Source organism: Lissotriton vulgaris, chromosome 3_1 (assembly GCF_964263255.1).
Source record: "Lissotriton vulgaris chromosome 3_1, aLisVul1.2, whole genome shotgun sequence".
Taxonomy (NCBI): Eukaryota; Metazoa; Chordata; class Amphibia; order Caudata; family Salamandridae; genus Lissotriton; species Lissotriton vulgaris.
This window is the reverse complement of record NC_141689.1, coordinates 938256750-938278162: the sequence shown is the minus strand read 5'-3', so window position 1 is coordinate 938278162 and position 21413 is coordinate 938256750. Positions and strand designations below refer to the sequence as shown.

Here is a 21413-nt window from a genome sequence, read left to right as displayed (position 1 = left end):
AAAACACACCCCTGGCGCACCCCACGTTCAATTGGAATCATCTCTGTTAGTTCCCCATTTACCCCCCACCTAACCTGGGTATAATTGTCCTTATGCAATCTAGCAAGCAAAGTCACCAGGTCAACCGGGGCACCTTGATCAAGCATAGTCTTCCGCAGTAGATTATGCTGTACCAAATCGAATGCAGCTCGCAGGTCCACGAAAGCTACATAGAGCCGCTGTTTCCTATGTAGCTCGTACTTCCAAGCTAACAGAGAAAATCTAAAAGCTTGGTCGCATGTTCTAATTTTTGCGCGGAAACCAGCTTGGGCTGGGGACAGTATCATCTTTTCATCCATCCAGTCCTGGAGTTTATCTAAAACTTGTCTAGCATAAACCTACTGTAGGTTGTCAATCAGAATGATGGGTCTATAAATATAGGGCGGACAGCAGGGGTACCCTTTTTAAAGATGGTTATTACCTCTGCCCCCCTCCAGGTTTCGGGAATATCACCACCAGCTAATATACAATTAGACAAAAGGTTAATGTTTGGTGCCCATATCGCGGGTTCAGATTTATACAAGTCCCCTGGTATCAGTTCGGGTCCTGCGGCAAGTTTCTGGATTGCTGACAAAGTGTCATCAAGGCTGAAAACTCAATGGGGGTTATGTGTGAGCCCATCAGAAGCAGTGACGTCTAAAACGGCAGTGATTGGTCAGTGTAGGCATCTATAATAACCCTATCATCAGAGTATAAGCCAGAGAAATTATCCAACCAAACCTCCAGCTGGATATGATGACTATTAGAAGTGAAATACTCCGCAGTACCCTTCGACACAATCAACCAAAACTTGCGGCAATCTCTTGCCTTTGCTGCTAAAACTAGATCATTCCAATTGGTGTCAGCGTATTCACATTTGGCTTTACAAAGTGTGGCTTTATATTTAATACGGGCAAGAATTAAGTCCAGTCTAGAGCGCCCCCTAAGTGCTAGTTGTAGTGCCTTCTTGGCACTCCTACAGTCGTCATTAAACCAGTTGTGAGACCTTACAATGACACTTTTTCCAGCTCACCTCGGTTTTAAAAAGACTGACTGCAACTCTTCAAAAAGATGTTTGTGTGCGGCAGTAACATACAAAGTGTTGGACAAAACAGTGCTATCCTTATGGCTGGACATGCAAGTTAGGGTGGCCGCTACAGACCTATGTATTTTATCATAAAGATCTTGATCAGCTTGGATTTTGGGCCATCTAACTCTCCTACGATTATTAGTTGGACTTGCCTCTATTAGTTTAGAAATGTAACAATGAGCACCGCTAAAGAGATCCTTGCCCTTTAATTTTAAAAACAGAGAGTTATGATCGCCGTGTGTCCTCGGTTCAATTATCATGTCCTCCACTAAAGACCATATTCTAACATCAGCGAAAATATAGTCTATGATACTTGAATAGACACCCTCTTAAAAGTAGCCTTTCTTCCTAGAACTGAAGGGGTTCTCCCATTGCATGGCTTCAAGCTCCTACCGGCAGATAGGGAAGCAATCTGCAGAGAGACGTTAGACTGACGCATGGCAGATTTACCGGCTACCTAATTGGGGAAACTCCAAACCTCATCCTCCTCTTCTAGGTACGCACTTAGTAAAGTGGAGGGTTCAAACGCAGCATTAAAATCTCCTGCAATCCCATAGACTGTAACCCTTCCCGTGGTTCCGGACGGAACATCCTGGTGCGATACTCCCCCATACCTTACTGCTGCAATTGATATTCTGAGTTGTGTTGGATGTGCGGCCCCTGACCCCTTCCCACTACGCCCCTTCAAATACTTATGTACTGTCCTCGGCCACTTCTCTTCTTCTTTCTCTCTCTTATAATTTCCTTCGTGCCCAGGCACTTCGTTTTCTGGTGGCCTTCCGGGGCCCTTCTACTCTTTGGTTCTCCTTTCCAAGTTGTTAGTTCTTGAAAAATTAAACCTGACTGCTTTTGCGCACTGTTTTGTACATGAGCCTCCCTGTTATCGCAATGCTGCCTGGCCTCCGGGATGTATGGCTGAATAGCGGTGTACTTTTTCTACAAATAAAGGTTTTTCAAAAAAAAAAAAAAAAAAAAAAAATCTCCTGCAACTACAATTTTAGAGTTCACCTGATATCCTCCCACTATGTCATCTAGAAGTGAGATTACTGCAGATTCACTATTAAAAGGTTCTGACCTGGTGTACACATTAACCAAGGTCAAGGTTAAACCAGACAGGAAGGTGAGTTGGATACCCAATATATTAGATGAGTTTATTAAAAGTTGTTTGTACCTGCAGGCTATAATGTTTTTAACCAGTATTAGCAGTCCGCCACTAGCCCTACCAGATGTTTTTTGAGGGAGAGCGTTCACCCAATAAGAAGTATAGCCATTAAAATAAACATTATCCGCAGCCCAGGTTTCTGGAAACGCATAAATATCAATGTTACCCATGGCTGTAAACCATTGGGGATCTAGTAGTTTAGACTGTATCCCTGCTAAGTTCCAGGATAATATACTTAAGAAGTGGTTTGCCCTGGGTCTACTGACAGTGGCGCGCCCTGAAACACCAGCTGCTCCATCAGTTATATTTACAGGTGTTTCTTCAATGGCTGTAATTGAGAAATCCCCACTTATTGATTCGATGAAGATCGACATCCTGGGGCTCAAGGGTTGGAACATAGACAGCATTTGGGGTAGCCATGGGCAACTCATTTATGGGTAAGTTAGGAGTGAGTCGACTCACTTGGTGCCCACTACCAGTAGTAGATTTCATAGGTGAGCCCCTTTCCTCCTGTCGCATGCCAGTGGTCCCCGCAACTTCCACACAAGTGCAAGGATGGACTTTGGGAGAACTACCCCCAACCAGGGCTGTATGTTCAGAAGGTCCTCTACCCGCTATGTTCAATTCCGGCAGTCAATCATTTTCATCTAGGGGGTTAAAAACATCAAACTAGTTATTGGCTGGGATGGCAAATCTGGCCTGCCGCTGCCCCTCCGTTGAAAGTCCCCTAAATGGTGCATGAGTCATACAATGATGTTTATAAAAATACCCGCGTGCCATCAACCAATTACCCGCACGTTCTAGGATAGTATGTACGAGGTCGGGTGATCCGAAAGAAATTACCACGCAATCACCTTCTCTAGTCTTGTTCGAGTTCCCTACCCATCCAACACGTCTCACCATTTTGAAATTTGAATGGATCGGGCTACCTAATCTTGTCCTCCTATTTACCTCAAATAAGGATTTATTTTTCAAACTGGACCAGTGTTCCTGCGCTCCCGGAGACAATTTAGGAACTTTGGCCAACACTATTGTGTACGGAGTTGCCTCAGTATACGTATGGAGCACATTGTTACCTTTCATGTCCCTCCCTGATTTAACGCAGGAACCATTAGTCCTTTGAGGCTGTATTTCCTCAGAGTGTGCATGATTGGGCTTATTATAGGAGGTTGTTATATGAGACTTAGGGCACAGTTCATGTGTACCTGGGATTTGAGGTAGGCCTCTAGCTCTCGATGGAGATGTCCCTGTACACTTGTTGACCTCACTATTGTATGTAACAGGATTTTGAACTGATGTAGAGCCCACGCCAGAGTTAGAAAATTCATCATTGCAATTGCAATTAGTCCCAGAGGGCTGAGCAGATTTAGCACAAGACGCTCTGGCCAGGGAAGGCTGAGGGGGATGGTCATTTATGGGGCATGGTGGCTTCTGTGAATCTGGAGAAGCAGCACTTGCAAGGTTATCAATGGCCTTTTCCAGATTAGAGAGCTTTTGCATCAGTGGGTCAATTAAAACAGATACAATATTACCCATTTTAGACCAGAACTCCTCGCTATCAATAGTTGACCGAGAGGGTAAAAGTGGTAAAGCCGAGGCAAAATTATCCATTGTGACACCAGATGTAACCTCATCATCCTCGACAGCCTCTCTCGTTGCACCTCTACTCCCTCTTTTAGATGATGGCAAGGTTTGTTTGCCAGAACCCAGCCCTTTCCGTTTCTTGCGCTGAGGGTAAGGAGCTGCCCCCCCTTGGGAAACTTTAGTTATTTGGCTCCTAGTATACACTCTAGATCTAACAACTGGATCATTTCCCACTTGGGCAGTGGAAAGCACAGAGCCCTGGGCTGGCAGAATGACTGTTGCCGGGGTTTTAGGTGATCTTGTAGGGGAACCAGGGTCAGAATGAGTGTCTGGATTAATATAACTGGAAGCGTCAACTTGTAAAGGGGGAGGGACTCAAGAGAAAGTCTGCGCTCTGTAAGGGTGATTTCATGAATAAGGACTGACTCTGCCCTTGATAGAAACTCATCTTGAGTGCCTACCACCCCCTGACCCACCATTGATTTCCTCTTAGCTAGTTCCTTCGGCGCCATAGTCTCAAAAAAATACTAGGCACACAAAAATAGCGAAGATAACAATGCCCTGTACCTTGTGTCCCAGTCCCAGTCCTTGCTTTCCAGTCTCAAGTCCAGGTCCGGGTACAGATTCCCAAAGCAGGGGTCAGATCAACATGAATGGCTTCAGCCAAAGCCAAATAACATGGCCCAGTCCAGCCTCCTTCAGCCTCTGACAGTCCGACCTTGGCCCGCGCACGTCCCACGCAGCGGGAGTCAAAGGCAGGTTATATGCGCCGACTGGCGCAAAGGTGACGCAGCTCCTGCCGCGGTACCCTCTGGGCGCTGGAGTCCTCTGTAGCTGCTGGATGCAGTTGGATTCGGGCACAATTAATTCTAGTTGTTGATACTGGGACAGCTTCCTTTGATTAAAAAAATTGTTTTGGCAATCTCAATTGTTTTGGCTTTTAAGTATCAGGTAGATTATGTCGAGTTTCCCTTGCTAAAATAACAGCCACAGGGTGGCATCTGCAGCGTAAGGTCCCCTCCCTTACAGAACAGGGATCACTTGGCCATCAGGAGTGTGCACATCCCCAGGGCTGGACTGGGAACCAAAACCGGCCCCGGCAAAGTGCTTGGCCGGCCCCCCTCGGGGAAGGTTGGGGGTGCGACCGAGCTCTTTGCTGGGGACGGTTTTTGGCTAATATAGTTACAGGGCCGATTTTGCAGATATGCTGCAAAAACAGCCCTGTAACAAAAACGACCCCCAGGGTCCCAAAACTGCCCCCCCCCCCCTTGCGGCGCACCGGGGGATTGCCCGGTGCCCGCTACGGCAAGTCCGGCCCTGCACATCCCTGGATTTCAGCACACAGATGGTACCACAGGGAAATTAGCAGTGCAAGTTGCCCTTTCTCACAAGATAAACATATGATGGGTTTGCTGAGCTAGTTTACAGAGCAGGACTAGGACGGGCATTAGCAATGAAGGCCCCTCACTTGCAGAACAGGTACCACATTAGCAAGCTTCCATCAGTCACAGAACAGGTGCGTCATAAACATCTGTGGTGCCAAGTACCCTTCCTCATAATTTGTACCAGCAGTAAGCTTCCCCGTCACCAAGCACAAGTACATGGCAGGTGGTAGCTGAAGTAGTGCAAGATTCACATACACAGGCACAATCAGACACATCAGACATAATACAGGAAGCAGAAAGGCAAATTCCTCACACCCTTTTCATCACCTTGCCTTCAGGAGAGCAGGTGTCTTCAGTAGCTCATTTCTTCTGCTTTCTTGCTATCTCCATGTCTGTGTGCTTGTCACTCCACAGTTAATGTACTGGCTTCAGCAGGTGTATTGATAGGAGGTGGTGGGCAGCAGAGATAGGAAGACACTTCATTAAGCAAAGTGTCAGGCTGAAGGTTGGGTGCACATATTGGAAGCAGGGTAAGCAGGAAGTTATGAATGGCACTGCTCCTCTCCTCCTGGTGGCTTTTGTTTGCCTACAATGGATGACATTGGATAGGCTCAAATGAGTCAACAACAAGGGCCAGAGACAAGAGGGAAACAGAGCGCAACTGTACATGAGGTAGTGGGCAAGCGGTTCCCAGAAAGGGGTGCGTTTAAGGAGTGAAGGTGATAGTAGTGAGAGTTTGAGCAGCGTGAGGGTGACAAATGGTATAAACAGAACATCATGAGGGTAGAACTGGCAGAGAACAAAGCCAGCCGCAGCCGGCATTGGTAAACGTGGTTTGCGGATGGGGTGGGGTTAGGGGGGGAAGTCGACAGATGACGGAATAGGTAGAATTAAATAAATAATACCTCTTCCATCGTCTGTTGACTTCCCTCCCCCAGCCACGTCCTGCCCGCCTCACCACGCTTACCTCTGCCGGCCACCGCTGAGCAAAGCCTTAGCAGGATATTTCACATCCGTACCACTTGTGTCCATTTGCGAAGACAAGAAGGCTGCCAGTAGCACTTTCACCCAGAACTACTGCTACAGCAATATGCATAGCAGTGGTCAATGTCCCCTGTGGTGAATGGACACTAAAGCATTCATGCATTTCATTGGGTGTAGTTATTTAAGCAGTCTGTGGATATGTGGTGAAATGTAAGAAATTTTGTGATGAATCCATCAACTTCATGCCAAAGGGTCAGTTTGACACTTTACTCAGTTCTTGGTAATGGTGCCTTAAAATTGTAAACAATAGCATCAGAAATACCAAACAAAAGAAAAAAAGAAAGCATCTGGCAGATGTTTAATTAAACACAGTGTAGACTGGGTACATTGTGTTTAATTAAAAATCTGCCATAGAACTGTCGAAAATCCTCAAAGGCCAGTGACGCCAACAGCCTCACTCAGACTCCCATGGTAAATATCAAATTAGGTGCACACGGCCTTTGGATATGAGTCCAGCATAAACTGCCCCATAACACAAAATCTTTCTCCAGTGCAGATTTTGCCAGATATTACCTGGTGAAATCTGTACGGGGAGAACATGTCCACATTCAAAACTTTGCTGATCAGAAAGGAGGGGGCGTTGTTATTTTACCGTGCAGTTAAACTGAAACTGCATGTTATCACTCATTCCGACCTGTGGATTCAAGTGGTAAAGCCACCTGAGTGTCAAGATGATGTTTCACATGCCCAAAGTTTCCAGACATTTGTCCTACTATCATCTATATTTGCATAGCACAGACTATGCGAATAAGTTAAAAAAGACATACAAATTCGTCCATGGTAACATTTTGAAAGGTGATTTGCTTTATTGGGTGAAAAATTAATTGTCTAGAATTTAAAGGGTAGAACCCGTTTTTTTCCCTTTGCAGAGCTTTTCAAGCCATCAGATCCTGATCAGGGTGTGTGTACAAGAAAGAAAGTTTGCAACAGCAAATGTAATTCCCCAAGAGAAGAAAAGAAGCCAACACAACTTCAGGTTCCTGTAAGTGCCAACAAACTGTGCTTTACCTAATCCCATGGTGCACTATGAACTTGTGATAGGAGTGGCTATGCTATTTATCAATAATTAGACTTAGGCACTATTAGGATATATTTTAGTCCAATTCAATTCCTGCTGCAAAATGTCAATTTCCATCTTTTACAGAATAAATAATAAGGGTTGAAAAGTTTGGCAACCCACAGTCTGTATTCTACAGGTGTCCCGTGCTCCAACGTCCAGTGTCATGCATTAAACCCTCTTAGAAGCCACTATTATGCATCCTACATCTTCTACTATGAGCCATGATTTCCCTGTTATTTACCAGTAATATTCATTAATCTGAGTCCATGTCTTCCTCGTCACAATCCGGAGTTCTCACCCCCCTGTCCCTGTGGTCCATGGATTTCTGTCTGTGCTTGATGAATTCAGGAGGACCTTCCCAGGAAGTGAGGTACTTGTACTCAGGGGTGCGGGGGCCATCTTGTATTGGGAAGGAAAAGTCAAGTTTGGTGGTTAGCTTCTGCATGAATGGAGATGAACTCATATGTGAGGGCTTGGAGAGGAAGACGAATGAGGAGGTAATGCTCAGTTACCGCCTGAAGGGGTATTACACCTACCAGACCTTCCATCCACCTCACCCTTAACATGGGATTTCGTGAACATGGCCTCACTAGCAGCGCACCACCCACCCAGGACTGTCACCATATCCTATGTCTATAAGAAGTTATCCCTATTCTCCCAGTTTGCATCTCCTCAAGGAACTACATTCATCTTTCCACTGTCACCCTTTTGTTTTGAAGCCAGGACAGGCAGCAATAAACAATGAAATCAGAAATATCTCACAGAGTTTACTCAGAAGTGGAGAAGTCATTTTCTACAAGAGCAGAAAGTTGCCCTCGGAAAAAACGAATGTCTACTCCATTCCTGACTACACTGAGCTTAGAGTGGATTGTATCAGTTAAGCACAGGCAATCCCTAAAAAGAGTTTTATGGAGTTTTGAAGTGAATGAGTACAGGAAGGTTTTATTTTTAGATACTTTAAAAACATACTTTTTTGATAACATACTCACACAACAATGTAATTTCTAAATAGTGAGGCATTTACACCCATGAAGGTGGGTGAATTGCACCCCTCACATATTAACACTGAGAGAGCTTCATCCAGCAAACAGGTGCCTTATTGACAATGCGTGTCTAATTCATATAGGGATGAGCTGCCGCTGTGCTCAACTCTGGGCTAACTTCTCCAGTACAACATCAGCCTGTCTTTGAATCTCTTCCACAATGTTTTTATTCAAACGAAAAATGCAAATCCCTTGCTTGTCTACAAAGCAGGTTATTTGTATTGCTTTGCATAAACAAGACAATATAAACATTTGCACAATAAAAGGGTGAATCGGTCCACTGGCCCACAGAATCTGAAGTCTAAAGAAATGGGGCCAGATTTAGCAAACTTTTGCGCAATGCAAGGAAGCAAACACCTTCTGCCATGTACTGTGTGAAAGGGAGGGGGCAGGAATACGCCATATTTAACATTATATGCACATTTCTGTCCTTTCCTTGTGCTGGCACACAGTGTGCTGCCTTGGGCCAACGCATGCCCCCTTGCACCATGTTGCAAGGGTGCCTGTGATTCAGACAGGATTGTCTTTGTGAAGGAAGGGGCCACTGCGTGCACAAAAACAATCCAGCCTGTAATACAGGCACCCTTGCCCATGACACAAGGGTGCCTGAAAAACATTAACCTATGGATTGACAGTTCCCAATACATTCTAAATTCATTATACTCATTCCAACAATGTATCCATTTTGCACACACATTTTCATTTTACAGCTAAATGGATTCCTCTACTATATATTTCAATTAGCAATAAAGCAGCTATGCCATGGCTTATATAAAACTCATACCAGCTTCTATATTAATGTATTAAACAGAAAGCTACATATTCAGATTATACATAATGGGAACACTATGATTATGTACATTAGAGAAGGTTATATATTTTGTTCGCACAAAGCGTGAGCTCAATTCAAAAAGACAAAGATATAATTGCACATTTGCATATGTGCAGTATTTCAGTTGTACATTTACTATTGTGCATAGACTTCACAGTAATTACAGTTCACAAAGAAAGCTGAGATTAGGGGCCAATGTGCACGTGCAGTCTTTGAGAGGGTCATACTCAGAATGGAAAGGGACCACCCAATCCAACCTTGGAAATGAAGTGGCAGCTTGAGTAAAGTATTGACCCAGCTCACCAAGAAAATCATGTTAATGCTGTATAATGTTTGGCAAGTATTATTTTAAAAGAAAAGATTGGATTTTTTATGTAACCATTTTTCCCACAGCAAAATATTGTTTTCTTCAGAAATAAAACATGACACATAATAAGGAGCATTTACATCGTTAATTTTAAAATCTTATTTCCAGTAAGCAGTCGCTTATATTAGAGAATGCTTTACTTTTACAAATGGAAAGCCTTTTTTTTCAAGGTGTCTTTTTTGTTAATCAAATAATCCCTGCTTAAGGCTAAAAACAATGCATCTCATGAACTGCAATGGGAAGGACTCCCTGGGATGTGAAATGCTACATTAAATTGTCTGTAGCATGAGGGATGTTTATTCCCCTAAATCACACTGTATCCATTCAGACAGATGCTCAAACAGGCGCCACCTTAAGAATGGGTTCAGAATGTAGCCTTGCTTAAGTCCATTATTTATGGTCATCTATTTTGTAACTTGTCCATAAGGCCCAAGCAACATCTTTATTTCATATATTATTTTCTTCAATTTTATTTTGGCTTTAATTTATAGATTCTTTATGTAATCTGTACCGGTTTAATTTCAAACAGAAGAGTTAATCAAATGTGTTTAGTTGTGAGTTTCTTTGTACAGCCTGTATTTTTTTCTCTGAGTAGGTACTGCTGAACATTCATTGATATGCTAATGTTTCTACATCTTCAAAAGCCTTCCATATTATAGTTTCTTAGCATTACTATTAATGTTGAAATCAAAATATGTCATACTCAATTTGAAATTCAAAACATTATTTGAATCCATATTAACTTCTTGGAGGAAAAAAAATTGTATTGGTATCCAACTTTGTTGCACATAAGCTAACTGGAATTTTTCTGTGGAATAACATGATTTTCTTTCAGGAATTTTGCTATAACGGGAAAATAATGTAAAATAGTTCTTGGAGGCTGGCATGGGATCGAAAAATACATATACGCACTCAAATGATGTAGAGTAATAGTTCAGACTGGATGACATCTGAAAAACCCGGAAACTGATTGAAACTACCAGAACATGATCATTTGACATTAATAATGCAAAACATAAACTCAGACATGTCCATGGTAAAGCTTTCCATTTTTTTTTAATCTAATAAAATTAGGACACAGCAGGTCTAGTTAGAATATGTGTACTCATTTCCATTCATATGCATGCAGATCAGTGCTGCCTAGAAATATTCACTTGGTGTTGAAGCAGTCATTGTAATTGCTACTGATTATGCGTTTTGTATATTCTTAATTCCAGGTCATTACTGTGGATGGGTGTTCCCAGAGCACTCAAATGAGCTCAGAGCCTGCAGACTGCAACTTCCAGTGTGATGAGGAAGAAGACCACAACAAGAATTTTCTTTCTGTAACCAACTTCAGCCAGCTCAGTAAGTATTTCTTTGTCTAACAAAGGCATTGTTAAGAAGTTCGCACCTCACAAATTCAGTGATATAGTACTCTACAAAAGAGTTAAAACAAAGAATAATACACATAAGAGTAGGATTTTTTATTTTTTATTTTATTTATTAATTTTCTTCAATAAATCCAAATCAGTTAAAACAAAACCAATAAAATCCATAATAACACTAAAGTACCCCTCCCACCCCCACACGAGGGAACACAATTGGTACAAATGTCAGAAATGAAATAAAATATGGCGCAAGGATGAAAAATTAAAACAAAGCAAAGTTTACATAGTAGAATACTAGGCACCCTAATATTTTATCTTCATTCATTCCAAGAGGACCAACTCAGCAAAGGAGCCCAGATAGCCGTTCCTTTTGTTCTCAGTCTGTGACCTGATCTAGCATATATAGCTTTTTCAAATCTGAAAATTGACAAGAGCCTCCCAAACGAAGTTGTCCCATCGGAGGACTAGCGTCAAGCCAATGCGTAGCTATACACAACCTAAAAACTGTACAGGCAACAAATAAAAAGATGTAATTAGAATTCCGAGGATGAGCATCACCTACCCCTAATACAATCAATTTAGGTGTAAGATCGACTTGTGTGCCGAGAATACTTGTTAAATAACCTTTAACACTTTTTTTAAAAGTGTCAAGTATCGGGCATGTCGCAAACATATGGACAATATTGGCTGCTGGTTGTTGGCAGCGGGGGCAAGTAGACCCAGCTACCCTACCCCATTTAGCAATCTTTGAAGGTGTTATATATAAATTAAACCATGTTTTATAATACTGAAGTTGTAAATTCATAGCCATAAATTATGTCTGCGCTATGAATAATGAATCCTCAGCTTCCCCAGTATTAAGCTCTAATGAGTTTTGGCACCGGTCCACATGTTTAGTGAGATCATCGGGTACTAAGTCAGACAAAAGTTTATAAATCCCCCCCAGTGAGCAAGAATCTTTAATCAGTAGCTCCATTACCAGTACTTTGAGAAAGCCAAAGGGTCCGCCAAGTGTTTTAACAAAAAAATCTTTTACTTGGAGATATTTAAAAAATTGTCGATTGTCGAGTATTTGTCCCTGATGTTGTCGAACAGAATCTAATCGCACCCACATAAAATATCTCCCACTGTTCGAATTCCATTGTCATGCCATTGCTTTATATATCCATCATTAAAAGGCAAGAGGTTATTCCTAAAGATAGGGGTGTATGCTTTATATCGGCCCAATCCCAGCTTCTTCCGGACTGTGGTCCAAACTTTAAATGCACAGATAAAGGTCTTAAACCTAACCCGCTTGTAATAGTTGAAGTCGATATTTCGTAGCAGACACGCCTTAGCTTCAGTACCTAAAATTATTTCAAAAATAGGGACAGAGGTCCTATCTCTTATAGGCTCGTTCTTTTCATTAAGTAATATCCCCATATTCTGCAACATCGTAACCCAATGATATAATTGAAGGGTAGGTACGGCCCACCCTCCCCTTTCTCTGGATAGAGTTAACAGTCTTAGGGCTCTGCGAGGGCGACAATTCGCCCAGATAAATCCAGAGAACAGTTGATTCATTAATTTAAACCAAGAGTTACTAATTGACAAAGGAATGGCGCTAAAAAAATATAATATCTTCGGGAAAAAGATCATTTTAATATTATTACATCTGCCGACAAGAGTAAACTTCAAATTTTCTAGACTAGCAAATTCCGTTTTAAATTTACTGATTAGAGGGTCTAAGTTATTGTCCATAATTTTAGATACATCTGCCTCAGTTTCAATCCCCAAATACACCACCTTTTGAACCACACATGTATCGTTTACCTGAGAAAGATTCTTATTCAAAATCTGGGTTTTATTTAGATTTAATCGATACCCGGAAATTTCCCATAGACCTCTGCAGCTTTTTCAATTTCTTTTACTGCTACTTTAGGATTATAAGTGACTATAGCTAAATCATCGGCATAAGCCAATATTTTCATGTGGCCCCCAATGCACTGCACACACTCGATCAAATGGTTTGCTTCTATCTTCCTAATCAAAGGGTCTATATAGACAGCAAACAATAAGGGTGAGCAGCACTGGTGTAGCTTGGGGGGGGCTGGGGGCGGTCCGCCCCAGGCGGCACTATGTCGGGGGCGGTGGCCACGCGGCACTGGTGACCTTGGCGGAGGCCTTTATTAATTATTTGGACACTCAGTCCACAGTAGTGTCTGTGACCGTGTCCCCAAATAAGTGATAAATGCCGGTGCTGCGGGGCCGCCGTGTGAACAACAAGCGCGCACACCTGCTAAGCAGCGACGTCTCCAGTTTGTGGTTCCCACCCAGGGCCGTCAATCTTGTAGCGCGCGAAAGCGCTACCAATGACGGCCCTGGGCCAGCACGCTCAACTCTAGTGAGCAGCCGCCAGCATGAGTATCACTCGAGCCGGGCGGCAAACTCAAATTACTGTGCCCTCTGTGACTCTGCAGCCAGCCTGGTATTTATTATGGTGAGTTGCAAAAAGCTGTATATCACTGGTGTCTGCTTCCAAGTACATTAGGGAGGAGGGGGGTGAGAAACTGTGTGCCGCACCCCCATTGCATTTCAGGCACAGGGTTTGCTGGGAGAACAAAGGTTGCTGAATTTAGAAATGCAGCGGGAGGTCCGCTGGAGTAGATGCGGGCCTTTTCACGGCTGCTCCGTTACAGCATTGGTGCAGATCTCTCGAGTCCATGCAGGAAGGTCCTATTGCAGTGTTGCATAATGAGGGGAGGGAGCAGAGTGATGCCAGGGGGCGATTCAAGGATCAGAAAGTTGGCCTGACAGCAGAGGGAACGGATTAGAGTCAAGCCATGGAGTGGGAAGACAAGAGTTTTCAGCGGGGGCTGCGGGGCACAAAGAAGTGGACTGGAAGGTCTCAGGGAATGTTTACAGGAAGTGAGGCTCCTGAGTGAGAAGCTGCCGTTGATGCAGCCACAGGCCTCTCGACGCCACTGCAACAACAGGTGCGCAGCGTGTGCGGGGAGACTGGCGCTGCAGTGTGTACACTGCTGCAGGCATGTCGCTCAGTGCTGCCAGTCTGAGACTCACTCTGTCGTGTGTGTTGTACTGTCGGCGGCGGGCCGCGTCTGGGTAAACCTTTTGCGTCGCAGCGCGATGGTGTCTCTTGTTTTCTGTCACACAGCTGCAGGCACTGTGTTGTACCTTAATTCCCTCAAGAAAGAGAGAAGAGCAGGGACAAGCAGAATAACTTGTTGCACATAATGGTACCACCTACCTACTTAAACACTTCAAAGTGTGAGAGCTTTCCTCACAGTCTTAATCCAGCTAAGTGTAGCTACACATCATGTCACTGTTACCATGCCTCTTAATGATCATTTCTCTCAATGTCTTGGGATCATAGATAGATACATTAAAAGATGTAATATAGGCCAGCTATATGTTAGAACATCTCTAGTACTGAACACAATCTTTTGTGTGAGGGGTGAATGAAAGGTTAAGTGTTTGCCAAGAGTTAAGAGAATAGTATTTCCAGAAGACAATCTATTTTTGATGAAAGGATTTAATCTTTTATGTGGTTGTGCCGAGAGTTAGGATCACACACATGTGGCAGGCAAGATACATCTGTGAAAGATGAGAGCACGAATCTTGGTGTATGACAAAGTCAATTTGTGTTAAAGATACTGGGAAGAGCAGTTTATACATGCAGTTGTGAACTAAGCACAGCCACTTTAAGGTGTTCCAGGCTTCCACTTTCAACCAGTGATGGGATAACGAGGCTTAAAAACGTGATCATCCTTTCTGAGGCCCATAATCAACTTAGCCATATTTGTAGTCTACCTAAAGTTTCAACATTACATTTTTTTTAAATTAGAAATGAGCTGCCACACAAACAGCTATCTGTTTCCTCATTTGACGGGGATCAAGGCAATTGGCTTCCTCAACCAGAAAAGAACAAAACATTTTAGTTTGTGATGATGTTTACATCATGGTAGATGGAGACACAGCCAATGAAAATATAATTAACCTTGTTTTCCCTATGTGCCTTAGTAACCCTCCTTGTGAGGTCACTTTTTTGAGACACCTGTTTGGAAGCTCCATTTTTCCTCCAGCTGCCCTGCATCTCACTTGTAATTACACTTAGGGTAGCATACTGATTATCACTTTGATCAGATGACACATTCATGTGCACCACAATATGTTTAGTTCTCATTCCATTACAACCAAGGATATTTGTCTGAGGCAAACAAAAGAGAGCATAAGCCTTTGATTTAAATGCATTCCCCAGGGGCCTTTTGCCATCTATTAACAGTGAGACATTGCACCATAGAGGCCCTTGAGAGTGAAGTGTTGGGTGGGCTTTCAGAAGTGTGTGGCCTCTTTTCCCGGCATAGATCATAGTGACTAGGACTAAGTAAGAGGAGAGGAAGCGGTTCAGGTCGCCAGTGTATAATATCCTGGGGACTGCAAGGCGGTCAGCCAGCTCCACCTCCATGTGGATTCACCATGGAGTGTCTAGGGAGGTATGAGTACATACCTATGGGGTGTGAGTTGTAAGGCCAAAGTGTAGTGTGCGATGCTACCCATCCCACCACTAGCGACTGAGGTGTGCAGTTTAGAAAACCTCTGTTGGGGCTTGCATCCACCCAATGAAAGGTTTTAAGGTTTTTTTTAAAGACTTGATCTTTGAGGTGCTCTATGCTTTCGCAGCAGTTTCACACCCTTTCTTATGCAGTGGAGTAGAGAGTGGCATAGTAACTTAAACTCTACCAATCCACCACTGCTGCTCGTCGTAATTTTTCCCCAGATTCCCCCCCTCCCCGCCAAGGGCGGCAATCTGGGGGATAGCCCTGGGTGACAGAAACTCTAGCTACGCCTCTGGTGAGCAGGGACAACCCTGGCGAGTCCCTTTACTAATAGAGATAGGTTCCGTCATCTCCCCCCTAATAGATATGCGAGCTACGGGGTTACAATACATTGATATTAATGCAGAGATATATTTTTCTCCTTTTCCTCTTTCCTTAAGTGTTGCCCAAAAAAACAGCCAGGAGACGCTATCGAAAGCCTTCTCTGCATCTAGCAGAATAAGTCCGATAGGGTCTCCTGTAATGCCAGCTGCATCTAATAAGGTAATAACGCAATGGATATGTTAAATCGTGCTTCGTCCAGGCACAAATCAATGCTGAACAGGTGGCACTAATTGCTTAATTATAGCTGCCAAGCGGGTTGCCAGTATCTTTGCGTATATTTTAATGTCACTGTTTATTAGAGTAATAGGCCGGTATGACCCCATCTCTTCCGGTGGCCTCCTTTTTTAAGGGAACATGGCTATATTAGCGGCTTCCCAAGATTTCAGGCCACCCAACTCATTCAGGGCATTCAAAAATACTTGTTTCATAAATTCTAACAGTGATGAAGCAAAAGTCTTATAAAATTCTCCCGGTATTGAATCCGGGCCAGCTGCCTTACCCCCAGACAGTGAGATAATGGCTTCCTGAATTTCTTCTGTTGATATAGGAGTTTCTAAAGCTCTTTGAACCTCTTGAGTAAGTTTCTCCCTTAGAAAGCTATCAAGATATTTATCAATTGCTTCATCACGGTTATCAATGTCCTCTTGATAAAGTTCCTGATAATACCCTTGGAAAGCAGCCCGTTTTTCGCCTGGATCAACCACCAACCCTTTCCCTGGACTTTTTATAGCTACAATTTTTCCCTGAATGGTGCGTTGTTGAATACGCATAGCCAATACCTGGCCAACTTTTTCACCACATTCATATAACCTTGAATGCCAGGCAATATATTTCCCTGCCGCTTTAGTTGCTGAAGCTTCCGTAATAACAGATTTAGAGACAGCTACCCTATTTTGAGCCTGTTCAATATCTTGATTCCTGGAGATAGCTTGGATCAGTCGTGTTTCAGCCACATTAAGGGGCTCATTAGGATCGCGGACGGACTTGAGTCCGTCCGCGACCCCAGAGTAGGAGGGAACGTCCGCATGGGCAGCGGCGTTCCCTCCTTGCAGATTAGGATGTGACCGCCAGGGTGGCGGCCACATCCTCTATCTTTAACATTGCGGCAGGTGCAGCTTCAAGCTGCACCCGCCGCAATGTTAAAAATGCATACATTGCATTTGTATGCAGAAAGCGGCAGGCACCGCGCGGTGCCTGCCGATTTCTGCATACAAATGCAGGGGGGTACCATGGGTACCCCCCATGTGCACCTCCCACCCCCCCCTTCACCCAGGGAGCCCGCAACGGGCCCCCAAAGTCAAATTCCGTATGCTTTTCCACGGCGGAAAAGCCGCCGTGGAAAAGCATCTCTTTTACTCTATCTAATATGGCTGGCGGTGTCTGATAGACACCGCCAGCCATGTTACAGCTTTTCCGCTGCGGTTGTAAGTCAACCGCGGCTGAAAAGTGGCGGACTGAAACCAGGACCCACCAGCCATCCTAATGTGGCGGTGGGTCTTTGGTGGGTCCGCAGAGGATTTTCCGCATCCTCCGGGCCGGCGGTGTCTTCCGCCAGCCCGGAGGATGCGGAAAATCCTCCATCCTAATCAGCCCCTTAGTTTCTGACATTGCACTTGTAAAAATTGTTTCTCTTTAGATTGTGCAGCCCACCCATACCTAGTTGTTTCCCCTCTGATCCCGGCCTTCAGTGTGTCCCATACAGTCTCAACCGAAGTACTTCCTATGTTTTCTTCTAAGAATTGTGGAACCCATTTATTCATATGTTGTTGGTATTCGTTGTCATAGACTATTGCTCTATTAAATGTCCAGCGAGAAATAGAGGATTTATTAATCTATGCAGAAATTTCCAACACTAACGGGCTATGGTCAGACATCACCCGTGGGTATTTCTGAATACTAGCATTGATTAATAATTGTTGAGATATGAAAAAATAATCGAGCCTGGCATGACTCTGATGTGGGGCAGAGTAAAAAGTGTATCCCACATCATAAATTTTCAATTTGGACCAGGCATCAAAGAGGCCGTGGGTATTACACAAGTTTGAAACTGCCTTAAAAACCTTGGATTTATGTCCTATATAAGAACTGCCACCGATTACTCCTATGTGTTTAGTTAGATTTATATTAGCATCCCCACAGATAATAACGGAAAGGGGCCAACCTACCAATTCCACATTCAGCCATTCAAATAAAGTTTGATCATCTAACACAGATCCATATATAGAGCATAGAATTAAATCTTGACCCCCCATATCATATTGGAAAGAGTAGGATTTTAGTTGCTGTAATGGAAAAACCAGTAAGTACCGAACACATTTCCACAGACAGAGAACTTCATTAGGCAGCAGCCAATGAAGCAACCTCCTGATTCTATACTTTTCTTTTCCTGACCAGAGGCATTCCAAGGCATTTGGATGGTTCTCTGATGTTAACAAACCTCCAGTGATGCTAAAGTTATAGACTCTGCATCATGGCTGATGACGATGAGTTGTCTCATAGGTGTTGCTGACTGGAACTGATAGTCCGTGCAAGCAATTCATGCAACCCAACAACCCACTCAGAACACAAACTGGAAGACAGCTTTGAACAGCAAGAGGCATTAGTACGAGCTGTGGACCCCATAGTGATATGTCTGCATCAGTCTCACATTATTGTAGTCAAGTGCAGTAGTCATGGAGGAAGAGCATTGCCTGCCTTGCTACTGCTGCCATGAGCTGCATCCTTTTTACGAAAAACCATTAGCGTGTCCTCATCCCAAATTAACTGGAAATTACTGATGCTCAAGCTTATACATAGAGACCAAGATGGGACACTAGTCTTAAAACAGTGGAGAATGTGAAATAGCCTCACTTTCTTGGTTCACAAACACATTGAGGCTTTATAACTCAAGCTGCAAATATATGTGCTAAAAATCAGTTCTAGATAAACTATGTAAACTTTTTAGAACTCTATAATATTTTTTTAAATGTCAACTGGCAATTAATATGTACGTTCAACAGAGTGTTCAAATAGAGTACATATCTTAATTCATTTGCAGAATGGTTATGTGTGCAATTATGTGTGTATATTTTTTGTTATGGATTATGAATCTAATTTCAAAGCACTGTGCAATCTATTATAGAACCAGCCTATGCACCATTTAAAATTGTAAATAGACATAAAATGTATGCAAAGAGTAGAAATGTCAGAATGCGTCATAAAAATAGTAAGAGGAAAGGTTTGGCCATTCATTTAGATGAACAACATCTATTTTAGGCTGAAGTCGAAAGAGCCTGCAAAATGTAAAAATCCGACAACTTGTAAACTCTCTACTCCTGTTCCATGGTCCCAAATAACATTTTTTCCAGTTGAGTTGATTCTACACATACCTATAGATTCAAATTCTATAGCCGAAATTTACTTACAATTCAGCAAACTTAACGCCGCCAGGCAAATCTTTGAGAGTTGGAAAATTGAAGTTTGAGGCATGTGAGCTGTATATCACATGCTTATGCATAGAGGGCTATCTAGTGTTGGGCCCGGATATTTGCTCTTTGTTTTTCTTCGAAGAAGCCTTCCTAGTCAAAAGGTAGGCGACTCCTCCTATGGGGGATAGTGCGCGTGGTCATCAACTCCATCTTCAGATTGTTTTTTTCCGCCATTGGGTTTGGCTGTCACTCGCTGCACTCCGGTTCGACGCTGATCCCTTGGTTTCCCTCTGTGCATAGAATACTCACCCTCGATGGTATTGCTTCCCGATCGCGTATTCCATTGTTCGTGTATCGTGTTTGTTGACAAAAACCCTATTTCGATTTCGATCGGAGAGCTCATGGTAAGCCATCGGGCCTAGCCCCTGGTTCGACTCGGACTTGATGGAACAAACTCCCTTTAAATTCAGTCCTCGGTGCTACGCGAAATACCCACGCACTGACTCGCACAAAGTGTGCAACCTGTGTTTGTTACCAGAACACAGTGAACAGGACTGCAACACATGCTGAGCTTACCGCTCCAAAAAGACTCTTTGCGACTGTCGGGCTCGACGACGGGACATGCAGAGCCAACACATAGGCTCCATTTCGGACCTCTTATGACCTGAATCTGATGAAGAAGCCGGCGACGCTATTGGAGCAGGGGAGGAACAGGAACGGATCTCCCTTTCTGACGACAGCTTCGACCAGGATGAAGACATTCCGCATGGACAACGTACTGTAAGTACAGTCCCTACCTTGCCCCGAATCCAAAGTCAACCGAAAAAGAAGGATCCGGACCAACCCGCACCCTTGGGTCCCAGTTGGCCCACAGACCATGCTTCTGACACCCCGCTTTCTGGCTCGACACCGAAGCATACCAAAATACCTTCCGGCTCCAAAAAGCTGCATGCCAAGTTGGGTACCGAGTCAAATCCTTCGGGATGGAAGCCAAAGTCCTGCTCCGAACATCACCATTCGGGACCGAAAACCACCTTGGATCCGAAAACACCAACTCCGAAGCCATCGGCACTGAAAGTTTTGGCGCCGAAACAGACTGATATGCCAAAGTCGCCTAAAAAAGCACAGTTTTGACGATCCGCTCCAAAAACCGGTTCAGAAACTGAAAATATTACACATACATCCTAAAACTGGGCACATTACAACTAAAGTGACTCTAAAGAAAAGGACTAAAACTGAAGAGGAATATCATATTATCAAATCATCATACAAGCCTTGATATCCTCACGTTTGGATTATGCTAGCGTGTTGCTCCTGGGTGCTAACAAATCCGAGATCCTACGACTCCAAAGAGTTCAAAATATGGCCGCAAGAACTCTGATAGGGCTTCCTCGCTGGTGCTCAGTGAAAGCTACATTGAATAAACTTCACTGGTTACCGATCTCATTCCGGATTCAGTTTAAAGCCCTGGTCATGGCCTTCAAGATTCTTAAAACTGAGAGCCCGACCTTACTACGCCCTTTGCTGACCAGGTATGTCCCGCAACGCAGTTTGCGCTCACTGGGGCAACACCTGGCGAAGGTGCCGCGCTTTAAACTATGCCGCATGGGTGGTCGCTCCTTCCGGGTGCTGGCAGCTAAACTATGGAACTCTCTGCCAGATTCCATCCGTGGCATCGACAATCTGCTGCAATTCCGGAAGGCCATTAAAACCTTTCTATTCCCATCATCATAGTCTCCTACCTTACTTTCTCTGGATGGCCTCCCCATCTGTTCCAAGATTTGGCAGCACCGGGACGCCCCTTTGTTGGGGCAGCTGTTGCGCTTAATAAATTTAGTAACATAACATAACATAACATATTCCATTGAAGAAGAGAAATATTGGAACAAACCCTTCCTTTCCTTCTCTTCGTCTTCCATCACCACCTTTGCCTCAGTCTCTACCTGTGCCAACTTCACCTGAGCACTCACCAGCACACACACCTGACAATCAGGGTGATGTGGATGGGGATGATAATAATGATGATGGTCAGCCAGGACCTACAGATGAGTGCGATGACTACAACACTGACCCGCAGACAATGATCCTGACCTATATCCTACCAGGTCCTC

At 43.8% G+C, this 21413-nt stretch overlaps 1 protein-coding gene across 1 annotated transcript in view; it reads left to right on the top strand.

Moving 5' to 3' along the window:
* Positions 1-21413, top strand: part of TRPM6 (transient receptor potential cation channel subfamily M member 6) — a 720746-nt gene that overhangs the window by 542597 nt on the left and 156736 nt on the right. Inside the window, exons 27-28 of the mRNA XM_086961279.1 lie at positions 7153-7265; positions 10803-10932. Of these exons, the coding sequence (XP_086817405.1) occupies positions 7153-7265; positions 10803-10932 (243 nt within the window). The remainder of the gene's footprint in view (positions 1-7152; positions 7266-10802; positions 10933-21413) is intronic.